The sequence below is a fragment of the Bos javanicus genome, chromosome 20 (assembly GCF_032452875.1).
Source record: "Bos javanicus breed banteng chromosome 20, ARS-OSU_banteng_1.0, whole genome shotgun sequence".
Taxonomy (NCBI): Eukaryota; Metazoa; Chordata; class Mammalia; order Artiodactyla; family Bovidae; genus Bos; species Bos javanicus.
Genome location: NC_083887.1, coordinates 33,231,693 through 33,248,152, shown reverse-complemented (window position 1 = coordinate 33,248,152; position 16,460 = coordinate 33,231,693). Strand labels below are relative to the sequence as shown.

Here is a 16,460-nt window from a genome sequence, read left to right as displayed (position 1 = left end):
TGGCAAACGAAGTAAGGGGAAAAGAACTAAAAAGGGGAAAAGGAAGGAGGCCGAAATATGGATTCATCCACATGAGATGAAGCATATGAGAGTGGGCAAAGACAGACAAGCACACCCACTGGAGAATTCCATTTTAATGAGATTTTTTCTAAGTGTGTTTCATCTTAACCCACAGTTAAAATTAAGTGCCAATATTATTATTGTGACTCAGATAAGTATATATATATACACACACATATATATATGCACATATTTCATGACTATAAGATTATATATTACGTATAAAATATGAGAATGTATTATATACATATACATAAATATTATATATATGTGTGTAGTGTTTGTATGTGTACATAGGTGTGTATGGTTGTATGTTTCCAGTTTTATATGACACCTCAGACTCTCTTTCTTTCTCTTATTATGTATATCTGTGTGTCTAAAGTCTCTACCTTTATTTAAAGAGAAAGAGATGGAAAGTGAGAGTGTTTCAGGAAGAAAGTACAGCTCATCACTCTTCATTTTAGTTATAGGGCTTCAACTATTAAAATCCTGGATAGTTGATTAAATATTCACATAGTTCTTTAACTGACCTGAACTCTAAGCCTTTAGCAGCTTTGCTGTAAATACATGATGAGTATAGCTTATCGAATGAGAAATTATTCTCTGGGCTACAGCAGCAGTGACCAGAATAATTTCTTCCCTAGGGTGAGACGAAACCAAGACAAGGGCCAGAGACTTCCCCCAATCATTTTTGCTCAGCTTTAAGGTTGATGCTGTTCTCAATGGCAAAGACATCAAATTCAGTGAGCAAACATTACTCCAGTAGAAAGGATAACTGTAATGAAATGTAAGAGGCAACGTGGAAAGCCCATCGTAGTGTAAATCTCTGGGATTTCAGTTAACTCTGTCAGGCAAAAAATTTTGAAGACTTTCTTACTGAAAATCCTTTTCAAAGACATATGTCCTATCTCCTCTCTTAAAAAGCAGATCATGATGGACATCTGCTCATTTAAAGTTAGGAAAAACTCAGGGAACCCACATTAAATATAACTATTTGCCATTATGAGATATAAGAATAGAGGGACTGAAATTCTACTGACCCCAGGGTTGGCTTGGTGTCTTTTAAAATAAATTCCTGATTTCTTTTGTAGAAGAGTCAAATGATCAAGAATTCTGATTTATTTAGGAGAATTGGACACTTGGGTTCTGGTTATTACATAGTTCCTAATCATGTTTTAAAGATAGAAGCATCACAAGGATGCTGTGTCATTTCACACTGAAGCCTGAAAACAGATTTATAAAAAGGTACTTAAGCTCTAATAGAAATGAATATTAGTGACTGAGTGACTTCACTTTCCCTTTTCACTTTCATGCATTGGAGAAGGAAATGGCAACCCACTCCAGTGTTCTTGACTGGAGAATCCCAGGGATGGGGGAGCCTGGTGGGCTGCAGTCTCTGGGGTCGCACAGAGTCGGACACAACTGAAGCGACTTAGCAGCAGCAACAGCAGCAAGATAATAGTTAAGAAATCAAAAGTTATTTTTTAAACCAAGATTTATATTATTATTTTATATGTAGTCAGAAAATATCACAGATTATATCCCTAGATATAAAATTGCAACTTTTCCTCAAAGAAAAGTGCCTCCCATCTGGTTTCAAGTTTTGACACCAGTAGGGGCATGTCTGGCTCATATTAACTTAGTCCCTTGTCAAGTTATTAATTGCTTTTCATCTTTTGTCCTTGGCTTTTAGTTAAAATCATTAAAAGAAAAAGACTAGGTCCAGTCTTTAGAACTCAGTGATTTCATTGCCTAGGGGCCCAGGTTCAGTCTCTGTTGGGGAACTGAAATCCCACAAGCCATGTAGCAAAAAAAAAAAAAAAAAAGTGTCAGTGGATTTGTTGTAATTACAATTTTATAAAATTATCTCCTATAAAAATTCTATAAGTAAATTATTTTTTAGAGTTTAGTTCCAAGACAAATTTTGTTTTCCTAGGTGATAGCATGTATCTATCTCTCTTTAGTTTACCACTGCTAGGCAAAATCCCATGGACGGAGGAGCCTGGTGGGCTGCAGTCCATGGGGTCGCTGAGAGTTGGACAAGACTCAGCGACTTCACTTTCACTTTTCACTTTCATGCATTGGAGAAGGAAATGGCAACCCACTCAAGTGTTCTTGCCTGGAGAGTCCCAGGGACGGGGGTGCCTCGTGGGCTGCCGTCTATGGGGTCACACAGAGTCGGACATGACTGAAGTGACTTAGCAGCAGCAGCAGCAGCAGCAGCAGGCAGTTTATGATGTTCTTAAATGTCAGGAAATTCTGGGACAAATCTGATGCCCAAGGAGGTTAAGCCTATTTATTTCTCCTTCTTCTTTTGGCCTGAATTTTCTATTTTTATTTTCTTGAGTATGTACATTTTCGTTGTTCTTCATATAATTTTGGAAATAAAGCATGGTCAAAATAAAGTCAATAAAGAACTGAAAGGATATAGTAAGAGAAAAATGCAATACACAGTATCTTATCAGTTAAAAAGAAGTGTTGAAGAAATCGAACCTGAGTTCTTTAGTTCCTCCTTGCTAAACTGATAAAGGAGGTCGTACACGCCTCCCAGGGAGCCAGAGGTGAAATAGTGAGTCCCGAAGTCATCAAAGATCCGGCTGTATAAAGCAGAGTTGTATTCTAGAGGCAGATGGTTAAGGGCTTTCAAGAAGACATCAGAAAGCTGCAGATCTTTAGTTTTCATTGTGAAGTTTAAGACTTTTATGACTTTATGGATCCTAATAAAACTGGAAGCCTAAATGGAAGAGAAGAAAGAAGTGAAAAAAAAAAGATGATTAAAGGTAATGAAAGCTTGAGGTATCAAACATTAAATGTTTATCATCAGCTTCATTGTACTCATAGTATTATAATTATTAACTGTCCATTGAATGTTCCCACATACAAAATGATAATTTTCATCTTATTTTTCCAGTACCTTTTCCATCAGTTCAGTTTCCTTAGATATCCAGAACGCTAAACAGATAAGCTGACCTCAATCATGTAAATTGTGTGATGGAGGGATATGCTGTCTACCAAAAAGAAATCAAGGATCAAAAAGTCAATCTTGCTTTTTTGATGGTCAATCATGGGTGCACCCCTACTTCATTTTTATTTAGAAAGCCTTGCTAATGCAAATAATTGAAAAAATATTGTATACATTTTCAGCTGGAAGTTACACAATGAAATTCAAGTTGTAGCTTTGTCCACCAGCTGGGGAAAGCATGTCAATTCTCTGGGCCTCAGTTATCTGGGAAAACTCACCTGTGCACAGCCTTCATCTGTGACACTTCACACTCCTTTCAACTCCAAGATGCTATGACTCAAAATTACTTAGGTGGTAAAATTAAGCAAAATCGTTTATATCCTCTGTCCTATATCCACAAACAGAACTATTTGTTTGGAGGTTCTTTTTTCTTTAATAATCTCTTGTTATGTCAGGTTAATTTAGGATTATGTGGTTGGTAGCTGCCCCAAATTTCATTCCATTAAATTGTCCTTTCCCACAGACACTGAATTTTATGAGTATATCCACAATACTGTTGTTTTAAAAAAATTTAGATATTGTAACTGATTTCTTAGTTTTAGCAAATTGTAATGTTTAAGTAATAAAAAGAGAGGGGCATATTTTAGCCAAAAATCTGTATTAGTTAAATTGTTAAACCTGTTATTATTATGGCTGCAAATTATTAAACAGCTATCTTCCCATGTGCTATAATTATGACACAAAATGACTATTAACACAGAAGGGAAAAAAAAAAAAAACAAAACCCACAAAGCCTGAGGAAGAGGCAACATTTATTCCCCTCCCTCTGGTTTCCTCTTGCTATTCCTCCCTCCTCCCCTCCCTTTCTCCTTGCTCCCTTCTTCCCTTCAGTACATGTTTCTCTCAGCTATCTCAGAGGCAGTGGACACAAATGGGAGCAAGGCAGAAAAAATTCATGCCGTTGTGGAGCTTACATTTTAAGTGTCCATTAACTGTAAGTTTAATACTTGAGTTTTGTCATGGAGGTGTGGCTTTGGAAAGGTAGAGGGACATGGTGCTCTTAGGAAGAAGCACCCTTACTCCCTGAATATCTGAAATGCCTGTTTGGTTATGCGCATTGAAATAGGCTGTTCAAAATTTTCAGGTCACTTTAAAAACGAAATTGTGGGACATACAAGGTAACTCGGCTTAGCACAAACATCTCCCTGGTGCTCCATTTGTCAGTTTCTGATGGCTAGAACTGGCTATTTTGGACTAAAAAATTACATGACAGCAAGTTATTAACTATGTATGGTCTATTTCAACATTTTGTGAAATCTTGCATTATTTTAACCATCTTTTTGTTGGTTCAGTTTTGTAAAGCAATTCAAAAACACACTGAATCCTACTGAGATAACTGGTTTTTTGACTTTGAAACAGACTATCTGACCAACCAATGTTTAGTCAGATCTGTGCTTGACAAAGCATTGAGCACCGCTGAAGGGCTTGAAATGATTTTCAAGCTTGTGGGACCTTGTTTTCAGTATTTGAAGATTAAGAGAGGTTGCAGAAGCATTTTCTATTTAACCCAAGATATCCTGATTCCGTTCATATCTAATCAAAGATGTTGGGTTGAACCATACAAAGTTGCCAATCTTGTAAGTCAAAAATGGTTGAATATCAGCAATTTCATATGTTTGAACCTGATACTGTGAATAGTCTGAAATGTTTCCACTTTGAGGCAGATATTAGAGGATCAAATAAAAACTGTTTACCTACAAATAAGAGTTTTGTAAGTATTCTCTAGCATGTTTGAGACATTTAAAAACCAATTCTGAGAAGCAAATCTTAATATTGAAAGTGAAAGTGAAGTCACTCAGCCTTGTCTGACTCTTTGCAACCCTATGGACTGTAGGCTACCAGGCTTCTCCATCCATGGGATTTTCCAGGCAAGAGTACTGGAGTGGGTTGCCTTTTCCTTCTCCAGGTTATCTTCCCGACCCAGGGATCGAATCCAGGTCTCCTGCACTGCGGGCCTCTGAGCCACCAGGGAAGCTGGTATATATATATGTCTGTGTAGATACACACACACACACACACACACACACGTGTGTGTGGCTCATTCAATAAAAGAAACCAGCCTGCAATGCAGGAGACCCGACTTCAATCCCTGCGTTGGGAAGATTCCTTTGTGAAAGGAATAGATATCCACTTCAGTATTCTTGCCTGGCAAATTCCATGAACAGAGGAGCCCGGTGGGCTACAGTCCATGGGATCACAAAGATTTGGACACGACTGAGTGACTACAACACACACACACACACATATATTTCAGCACCTCCATTTCTCTCCTCATCTTTGATTATATTTTTGGGCAGTGATTTCCAATCCTGGATATGCAACCTGGAGGACTTTCAGTAAACTAAAAGAAGGACGTGAGGGGCATCATATAATCCATGATATAACCCATAATCCATTCAGAAGTGAACTAACAGGGGCTCCCCTGGTGGCTCAGTGGTAAAGAATCTGCATGCCAATGCAGGAGAAATGGGTTTGATCCCTGATCTGGGAAGATCCCACATGCCGTGGAGCAACTAAGCCCGTATGCCCAAGTCCATGCTTCTCAACAAGAGAAGCCCCTGTAGTGAGAAGCCTGCACACCGTGACTAGAGAGTAGCCCCCACTTTCTATATTAGAGGAAAGCCTGTGTCACAACGAAGACCCAGCACAGTCAAAAATAAATAAATAAATAATTTTTAAAGTAGGCTAACAATCTGTGTTATAAAAGGAATCTGTTTTGTTCTTTTTTTACATGCTCATATCACTAGAGCTATACTCTTTTCAGAGTTTGATGAAAATAAGCAAGAAGCTTGAAATAGAATGTGGTAGATGTGAATAGTGGGCAAAAATTAGAAAATTGATTTCATTTCCCAATTCTGGCATTTACTCATTTTACGATCACGAGTCACTTAGCTTCTTGTATTTGAGTATAGTGCCTGATGCAGGGTAGGTCTGTGATGGATGTCAGTTGAATTAAAAATAAATATATGGACTTCAATCTACTTATCTGCAAAATGATGTTAAAAATATCTACCATTACATGTTAAATAGTAAAGAAGGCTGAGTGCCAAAGAATTGATATTTTTGAACTGTGGTATTGGAAAAGACTCTTGAGAGTACCTTGGACAGCAAGGAGATCAAACCTGTCAATCCTAAAAGAAATCAACCTCGAATATTCACTGGAAGGATCGATGCTGAAACTCCAGTACTTTGGCCACCTAATGCCAACCCATTGGAAAAGACTCTGATGCTGGAAAAGATTGAAGGCGGGAGGAAAAGGGGACAATAGAGGATGAGATGGTCAGATGGCATCACCAACTCAGTGAACATGACTTGCAGCAAGCTCCAGTAGATGGTGATGGACAGGGAAGCCTGGTGTGCTGCAGTCCATGGGGTCGCAAGAGTTGGACATGACTGAGTGAACAACAACATTACCTCTTAGGGTTCTTTTGAAGACAAATGAAATGCTTGGAAAAATTATCTGTAAAGTATTATATGCTATGCTAAGTCACTTCAGTCGTGTCCGACTCTGTGAGACCCCATAGACAGCAGCCCACCAGGCTCCTCTGTCCCTGGGGTTCTCCAGACAAGAACACTGGAGTGGGCTGCCATTTCCTTCTCCAATGCATGACAGTGAAAAGTGAAAGTGAAGTCGCTCAGTCGTGTCCGACTCTTAGCGACCCCATGGACTGCAGCCCACCAGGCTCCTCCGTCCATGGGATTTGCCAGGCAAGAGTACTGGAGTGCGGTGCCATTGCCTTCTCCGAAAGTATTATAAGTACTCATATCTACATAAGTATATGAATGAATTAATAAAAAATATGAGGGGCACTATGGTAGAAACATAAAGAGCAATAAAGTGGTGCCCTCCAGTGCTGGTCCCTTTGGTTCTGACACTGGTACTTTGGTCTATTCTTTTCACATCTCCCCTCAAGTTCTAGGATTCAGGACTCAATCTTCCCATATGTCTCTTTGGAAAGAATAAATCCTACTTAGAGTGGTGGTTGTAATGAGAAATAGATACTATTTTAAAAGACACTTGTAAATGTCTAAAAATGCCTAATAGAAATCTAACCCCTAAATCACTTAAGAGTTGGAATACATATCTAGAAGATTTTACAAGCAAACAAAGGAGAAAGGAAGATATGAGGAAAGATTAACCAATGAAGATGCAGTTTTATGTATTGAAAAGTTCCATTAATTCCTGGCAAGATTAGTAGATAAAATCCAATGCTTAGAGTATTAAAAATTGCAAATTTCCAGAGAGAGAACAAAAGAAAGAAGATCAGCTTACATGTAATTTTTCCTATGTAACAATAGAAATTAGAAGATAGTAGAATAACATCCACCAGCTATCAAGAAAAGAAGACTGTGTTCCAAGATTTCTTTATCCAGTCAAGATATTTTGCATCTTTATTGTTCAATTAAAAGGTAGACATTTGTATATATATAAGGATTTAGGGAATATACTTTGCATGTATCCTACCTAAAGAAAACACTGAAAATATGGCAATTGCATGAGAACAGGATCTCAAGAAAGGGAAGATCAAAGAAGAAGTGGTGATGAGCATGTATATGGGAGGTCAGTTCAGTTCAGTCGCTCAGTCGTGTCCGACTCTTTGCGACCCCATGAATCGCAGCACGCCAGGCCTCCCTGTCCATCACCAACTCCTGGAGTTCACTCAGACTCACGTCCATCGAGTCGGTGATGCCATCCAGCCATCTCATCCTCTGTCGTCCCCTTCTCCTCCTGCCCCCAATCCCTCCCAGCATCAGAGTCTTTTCCAATGAGTCAACTCTTCGCATGAGGTGGCCAAAGTGCTAGACCTATATAAAATATATACTCATACACATATACATAGTAATACACAAATACAAAATACATATTCTGGACTGGAATTTATCAGTATTATGTGAGGAATTGTTAATAGGGAAGATGGGATCCAGAATAAATTACTAATGAACATATATAATATAAAAAAGAATACGAAACAATCCCTAGGAATAACTTGGAATACAAAGATTTTGAACTATCTCAATAAAACTGGAGGCTTTGGAGGCTTGTGGTGGTAGTGATGGGGAAAGAAAGAAGCAAGTATGTTTGGAGATTGTGCGAATGGAATGCGGGGAGTAGAAAAATGATTAATCCTTTGGTGGAGGCTATATATCACTTTATGGAATAAAAGAAAAACATTGGTTTAATTATGTGCACTAACCAGAGAAGGGTAAGTACCAGCAGAATTTAAAAGTTTAGTAGAACTTCCAAAATGACCAAAAAAAGTAAGAAGAAATGTGACAAAGAAAAGTAAAGAAACAAGAAACTAGCAACAAAGTTAAATGAGTGAAATATATTAAAGAGGGAAGGAACATGATTAAATATTTCAGGAAAGATACTAAATAGAAGTTGGCTGAATTTCTCCAGCAAAGACCCTAGACTGTCAGATTATGTTAAAAAAAAAAAAAATTCTGTTACATGTGTTTTATAAGAAAAGCATTTAAAATAATAAGACAAAAGTTAAAATAGCAAGAACACAACCACAAACACAGCCAAATGCTTGCAAAAAAGGCATTATTATCTCTATAACTTTTGAAGTGGGCTATAACAACAAAAAAGTAAGTCTACTTAAATCTATGTTAGAAATCTTACTATTTGATATTAAAATGATCTCCTTCTCCTTGCACGATTGCTGGAATTGGCGTTATTTTTCAGGAGAAATTAAGAAGATCAAGAACCACTTTTATTACCTTTTTTTGGGAGGCTTGAATGGCTTGTTTGAAGGCAGAAGAATGGGAGCTGCTTTGACTTCTCTTTGAGGAATAGAAAATTGGTACATGAAAAGAGCTCGTTGCTAGGCCAGAACCTAAGGCTTCTTGATCTTTATTATCTTCAAGAGGAATTAAATCGTCGTAGAAATCTGTTTCCAAATCATCTTCTTTAGTTTGCACCTGGAGGAAAATCCACAAGAAATAAAACGTAATTTAGGAAATTAGAGCTATTTGTGAACACCTAATGCAATGATCATTCATTCATTGATGCATTGAGTAAACAGTTATTGTGGACCCGTTTTCCTAGAGAACAAGGAATAGTATTAGTCTGTGTCTTCAGGAAGTTAATAGTTTAGTGAGGGAGAGAGACAATCAGACACTCAATGAGAGTAGCATTATGTTGCCAAGGGGATTGCCACAAATAACTATAAAATTCAGAAAGGCAATACTAGGGAAGTTACCACCAAGGAAGTGACCCCAAACTGAGATTTAGTGAGGTGACAAGAACACAGACCTATGTTTAGTCTGCCTGTGAATTTGATGCTCTTTGCAAGCTAATGGAAGGTATGTTTCCGAAAATTGAGACCTAGAAAAGTGGAGGGCAGATCTTGTCCTACTCTGCTCTGGCTCCATCCTGAACCCCTCAGCCTTATTCATATACTGGGCATTAGCACTTCACTGGCCAAGTCTGCAAGACAGAGGACAAATCACCAATAATCCATTGGTTCTGTCTGGTAGGTGGTGATCGGTTTTCATCTGACTGGGTCTGAGAAGAAGAGAAACAGCAGCCAGTGAAACTTGAATTATGAGTACTTGATGAATTTTCCAAGCACAAGGTAAACCCTTGCTATGGTTATGCTAGTAAGAAGAGAACATTGGACAAATTTTTAAAAGTTGCAAAGTTGATTGATTGAAGAGTACCTCTTTATGTTAAAAATGCTTGTTTTGTTGGTAATGAAAAAAACTCTTGTTTTAAATTATTTAATATTAAAATGCACAGTGAGGCAAACCACATGTCATGGTTAAATAGCTTGCACAATTAGTCAAGGGAAGAAATAACCCAGCTGCAAGAGAGTCTTGCTCAACAGTAAAATACGGTCAAAAGTTCAGGGTTCCTTTGAGACATTGCAGTGCATGCTAGTTAGCTTTTAAAATGTCCACAATGAAGCGCATCCATTAACAACAAAGCAATACAACCATAATTAAATGTGGTTGGTGACATTTCTTTAATATTTGTTTAAAAACCTCGGCTACAAATATTTAGTTTTATAAATTAACCCTCATGTAAGAAAAGATGTGTCGACTTAAAGAAAAAATATATTTGCATGTGAAGTAAGGACATTGGGTATCCTGGGAAGAAGCTCAGAGAAAATCTGACCATGTATGTTAGCTTGGTGAGAAGGCAAGTTTATCGCTGAGCAATGCTGAAAAATTGAACTGGGAAACTGGGGCCAGGCCTCGTATATTCTGATAAAGCATTTGAATTGACTTCTAAAGGCAAGATTTTGCATCTAATAAGTTCTTTAACAATATTAATTGAAGGATTGAAAAATTGGGGATGCCACAGATTGTTTTGCAAAGATCATGTTAACTATAGCTAAAGTAGAGGCAAGGAGAGCAGTTTAAAAAACTGTTGCAAAAAAGTCAGTTGAAACAGAATGGCTAGGTCCAAGGCAGCATTGGTTGGATAGAGACAGAGTGGTGGATTTGAAAGATATTTAGGAGGTAAATCAACAGAAGTTGTTGACCAAGTAGAGGTGAATGTGTGTGTGTTCATGTGCGTGGGGGCGGGGGGGGGGGCAGGGGTGGGGAGAGAGAGAGAGAAATAATGAATGGGAATGCTGTTCCATGAACAGGAATATGGAAAGCCAAGACAATTTCAAAAGGAGGAAGAGTTCTTTTCATAATGTGTAAAGAACAGCTGGTGAGCTCTGATTAGCTTCATCTTCCTAGCTTTTCCCAGAAAGAGATGTTAAGCAAGCTCTGGGAAAAAGGTTTTAATCCCCATTTTACATCTTATTTCTAGCCCATCCTGACTATCTGTGGATCTTGTGGGCTGATGACTCCTAGAGCTTGAAATGTGTCGACATTTTCACTTTTGTGTCTGAAGAAAGGAGCTGGGTTTGTAGGGAGGGGTAGAAAACAGTTGAGAGAGGCTGGGGGAACGGACAGGATGGGCGACACTTGGTTGCTTGTGATGTGAGGGTTAGAGACAGAGCCTAAAGTTCTGAATTTCACAAGGGATTTAGAGAGGCTTTGGGGCACTGCAGACCTTTGAAGTCTTTCAGGCTTTAGGATTCAGCAAGAAATGTTATCTAGGTAGGTCAGTGTATTGGTAAGACTCAAAAAGACTAGTGATAACTGTGCTCTGTACTTTGCTGGTGACAGCGAGTACTTAGTGTCTAGCCAGTAGCAAGCAGCAACTCCTAAGAAAAGAGATGAGGTGTCCTGAGATAGTGATACAACTCTGGGGACTGGTGCAGGGGTAGTACTGTGACAGAGCTCTGCATTTAGCACTTGGGAGATCCCTGAGGGGCAGGATTCTTCCTACCGTCTTCCATTCTGACTTCCTGTCCAACTGCCTTCCATTCAGCAGCCTTCTCTAGTCTTTGTGTACCGGCCAGCTCATGATTTCTATTGTCTCAATATGCTCTGATACTGTAGAAGAATGGAAGTCAGATGCCTGCTGAATTTCTCTTCCTCTGTTGTTTTCAGTGAGGAATAGCTTAGATTTGCACAGATGCCTGTTAACAGCATGAACAAAGTAATACAGGGGTCAGTGGAAAGTAAGCTACTGTAAGGAAAGTAAGTGACCTCGGCTCTGGTCATTTCCATATCTTTGAAGAAATATCACCATGACCTTCCTCAGCAGTTGAATATTATCTAAAACTCAATGACATATAGATAGAGACTAACTCAGGCAGCTTCTTAAGGTTGAATGAATTTCAGAACTACATGGGTAACGAGAAGAATCTACTTCCTTCTGAATGAGGAATTTCAGGCTGTATTTCCTGCTGAAACTTGGCATGCAGGCTTGGGTTACTAAGTTACACGGGTAGATCCAGTATTCTGCTGGTAAACGTTTAAAAATCAATTGTCTGAGAGGGGGAAAAAAAAAAAAACAAACCTGTGATTTAATACTACAGCATTGACCTTTCTCTTGCTGTATATATTCTACTATGCTGATTTCAAGCTAACTACCTATGTGATACTCCTGAATTCAAACTTGGAAAAAGATACACAGTAGCAAATTATTATTTTTAGGGGGGTGGTGGGGAAACTAATGGTTTATAACAATTAGCAAGGACTGCCAATTGGCATTGATGGTTAAGTGTTGTGTCCTGCAAATTATTACGTAGTACTTTTATGATACAATAAATGCAAGTAACTTCAAGAGCATAGATTCATGGTCACATGTGCCAAAATAATTGAGAAATGATATATTTTGAGTAATTATCATGTGTTTTTAATATCTTTATTTAAATTTAATATCTTTAATCTTAATATAAGATCATATATTTAATATCTAATAATGGTCATGTTTAATAATCAGCTTACAAAAGTCCTGAAAATTTAACAGTTGGCTTTTGTAAGCTGGAAAAACTGGCTCTAGCACATCATTGGGAGAAGGAAATGGCAACCCACTCCAGTATTCTTGCCTGGAGAATCCCAGGGATGGGGGAGCCTGGTGGGTTGCCATCTATGGGGTTGCACAGAGTCGGACATGACTGAAGCGACTTAGCAGCAGCAGCAGCACATCATTGGTGAACTTCACAGGTGATACCTTTTAAATGAGAGTTTATGACAGGTACTCAGACCTGGCACTTGTTGCAGAGTCATTAATATCTTTCTTGATACTTTACTATCAAGGTCTTATCTGGCACAAATTCTAATTCCACTGTGCCATTTACTTGCTGCATTACTCTGAGAAAGTTTCTAACTTCAGTGATCTTAAACCTCCTATTATTAATAAGAGGAACATAAAGTTCATTTCTCTTTCTGGGAAGGTTGTTATGGCACCTGAGTAAAACTCATAGTATTATTTAAGAGTAAAGTGTTAACTCTGTCCATATTTGTTATCATGTGTTGAGCCAAGAGTTTTTACTTGTAAAACTGTATAAAAGAGATGCTTGCTGAGAGTATAGGCAGTATTTTTTTGGGGGGGTTATTTATTTTGAAAGTAAGCTAATAGATTGGTTGTTTAGGAGCCAGAAACCTTCCTTCAACATAACAATCATGTATATAAACGTTTGGGTTTTAGCTCCATCTAGAGAGCCTACGTCTTAAGAATAGAATACATCTTCCATCATTGACAGAATTTTTGATGCTATCTTTTCTTTGGAAGTATGTCTCTTCTGAGTTCTTTTTCAGCATTCCAGCAAGGCCTTTTCTACCTCCCTTGGTGGTAGTGAATCCTCTGGGGTTAGCATCTTCTGGATCTGTGGCGAGAGAGCGAGTATTTTCTTTACCTGGTCAGGGTCACCTGTTACTCTTGTCACATTTACTTCCAGGCAGAGGTGGGACTTCTCAAGGTAAGTCTCCCCAAAGGAGTTTGAACTTGGCAGTTGGATTCCAAGGATATTTCTCCACATCCATTAATATGTATTAGATGGTTTTTAAGTTGAGTTTGTCAAATTGGAAAATGACTATATTTATATGAATATAATCTTTTTTTTAAAGGATCGAATGACTTGCTGAATGCATATTATCTGAAAAGTGGTCTCAGAAATCATTAGATTTTCTGAAATTCTCTCTAGCATGTCAAATTTGTATGCATGGATACAACAATTAAAGTCGTGTCTTTCTTGTTTGCCTTATCATAAATGAGAAGAAACAAACTGTTTACTTTAGTTCAGCAAGTATGGAGTACTTATCATGTGTAAGGCACTGGGCTAGATTCTAAGAATATATAATACACGGCCCCTTATCACTCAGAAGAATGAAAAGAAAACCAAACCAACTAGTAAAATGGGATGGAAGGTAAATAGAATTACCCCCATTATGCTTAAATTCATCTGGATTTTTTAGATGTGTTTTATGTCTAAATTTTGTGGTTATCTGAGAGAACTATGGTAGAGGATTCTGAATATACCAAGTCATTTATCTGAGTGGGGACCTATTATAGCTATTTGTTCATGGGAGAAAGCATGGATTCCAGAATTTGGAAAAGTTGTGCTTAAATCTTGAACCCAATTACTTGATAGATGTATAACTTTGGGCAAATTAGTTTCCTTGTTTTCCATCTGTGAATTAAGGATGAAAACACTGACATTACTGAGCTGTGGAAGGAATAAATGTCAGCACATGATAGCGATGAAGAATGCTCATTACCTTTTTATTCTGTCCCTTCCTTCATGACTCTTTTTTCACTGAAATTTAGCTTATAATCACCATTGGCACTTGGAATGCCCTTAAGATAGGCTGGCGTACCTCGAAGTTGACATTTTCTAGATTGGCCGGAACACGGTATGGATTACTTGCTCTACTGCTTTTGACAGTTCTACACACTCCTCCAGTGAAAGAGTTATCAAGGACTTCTCCTCTGGGCTCTCCTGCCAGGAAATGAAACCTAGAAACAGAGTAATTTTTAAGAATTCAATAGATGTAAAGCAGTCTTTAAAATTTATTGTAGTTATATGAAAGAAATTCTTCCCTTAGGCATTTTTTGACTCTTGACAAATGGCTTGAAGGAAAGCCCATGTTTTCCAGTTTATGGTGAGGTATCCAAAAAGATCTGGAAGTCAAAACTCAACCCCTCTCACTCTGTTAGGTTCTCTATATTCCACTTATTTAATTGTTCCAAGCTTTCACTATGAAATAAAATTTAGGTTTATAATTATTTCATGACTTACAAAACCAACACAAACTTTGGAAGCAGATTATGAAATAAATTACTACATAATTTATGCCATTCTGGATCCACTCTCTTTACTATCATATAGTAAAAGAATTCTTATAAAGAGCTAATAATGAAATAGTAATATTTTAATAGAATTGTAATCTATTATTATTGTTTTTACTAATAAGTATAATGATATTTAAAATCTGTTTAAAAAATGCTTACATAATGTTTACTGTGTCTAGTACTGTTTGATCTGTATTTGATATTAATATTATATTTAATTAATATTTATGACAACCATGTGATATAGGTACAATTATTATACACATTTACAAATGAGGAAATTGAAGCACAGAGAGATTAATTAGCTTAGTATAAATCAAGTATTTAAGAAACTGTTTTGTGGTAGATAAGAACTTCTCCAGAATGCTACTTGTTTTCCAAGTTCTTATAGATATTAATATCTGTTAAATTAATTCTTTTAAAAAAAGTTTTTTGTCAAAAATTTAGTATTGCTGAATCACATATGATGAGATAATGCGTGCATGCTCAGTTGCTTCAGTCATGTCTGACTCTTTGTGACCCACCACAAAGACCCACCACCTGGTGTGACTGTAGCCCACCAGGCTCCTCTTCGCATGGAATTCTCCAGGCAAGAATACTGGAGTGGGTTACCATGCCCTCCTCCAAGGGATCCCTCAACCCAGGGATTGAACCCACATCTCCTGCGTCCCCTGCCTTGCAGGTGGATTCTTTACCACTGAGCCACCAGGGAAACCAATGATGAGATAATAGAAAATACCCATGATGGCGTCTGCTGCCCATTTCTTGGACAGAGCTCCCAAAACCCGTGTAATTTACGTAGTAAGAGCTCTAAGAGCATCTTTTTTTCTAATATTTGGTCTTTGACCCCAGTTTTTGACACAAGGCTTCTAACCCCTTGAAATTTCTTGAGTGATAAAAGTGTCTTTTGTTCCAATGAGGTGATTCTTTGTGGGCTCCTAGATGGGTACTGGTCACAAGAAAGATCATGCCATGAATCAAAGCTTAGAATTTTCAGCCCTACCTTCCATTCTCCAGAAAGGGGAAAGGGGCTGAAAATAGAGATATTGATGGATTACGCCTATGTAGTGAAGACTCCATAAACATCCCAAAAGTATGGGGTTCAGAGACCTTCCAGGTTGGTGAGCACATGGAGGTGCAGGTGAGTGGTACCCAAGCAAGGCATGGAAGCTCATGCCCCTTCCACATCCTTGCCATACCTCTCTCTCCCAACAGGATGTTCATCTGTATCCTTTATCATATTCTTTCATAGCAAACTAGTAAATTTAAGTAAATTGTTTTACTGGTTTCTATGAGTAGCTCTTGCAAATTAATCAAACCCAAGGAGGAGTTTATGGGAATCTCGATGTGACAGAAGCACATATGCGAACCTGAACTTGGAATCAGTATCTGACATTCTGGGGGAGTGGCGGCAGTCTTGCAGGACTGCGCCCTTAACCTATGAATCTAATACTATCTTCAGGTAGCTAAGGTCGAAATTCAATTAAATTATGGGGCAGTCACCTGGTGTCACAGACAATTGCTTGGTGGGGGGAACCCCCTGCCTATGTCTGGCATCAAAATTGTTGTGGTGTGGCAATGGTGTGAGAATAAAAGATGTACATAATAGGAAAACCCACATGTCAATCAGATCTCAGTAAAACTGATAAAAAAAAAAGAATGATTCTTACCTTTCCTGTAAGATATATCTCATAGTCAAATTCTCATCCATATTTGAGTTTGTATCAG

General features: G+C 38.0%; 1 protein-coding gene across 2 annotated transcripts in view; it reads right to left on the bottom strand.

Annotated features, from left to right (window-relative positions):
- Window positions 1-16,460, bottom strand: part of C6 (complement C6) — an 85,458-nt gene that overhangs the window by 39,454 nt on the left and 29,544 nt on the right. For both annotated transcript variants that reach the window (XM_061393632.1, XM_061393633.1), the window contains 3 exons: window positions 14,258-14,396; window positions 8,807-9,007; window positions 2,554-2,794 (listed from right to left, as the gene is read on the bottom strand). In XM_061393632.1, the coding sequence (XP_061249616.1) occupies window positions 2,554-2,794; window positions 8,807-9,007; window positions 14,258-14,396 (581 nt within the window). The remainder of the gene's footprint in view (window positions 1-2,553; window positions 2,795-8,806; window positions 9,008-14,257; window positions 14,397-16,460) is intronic.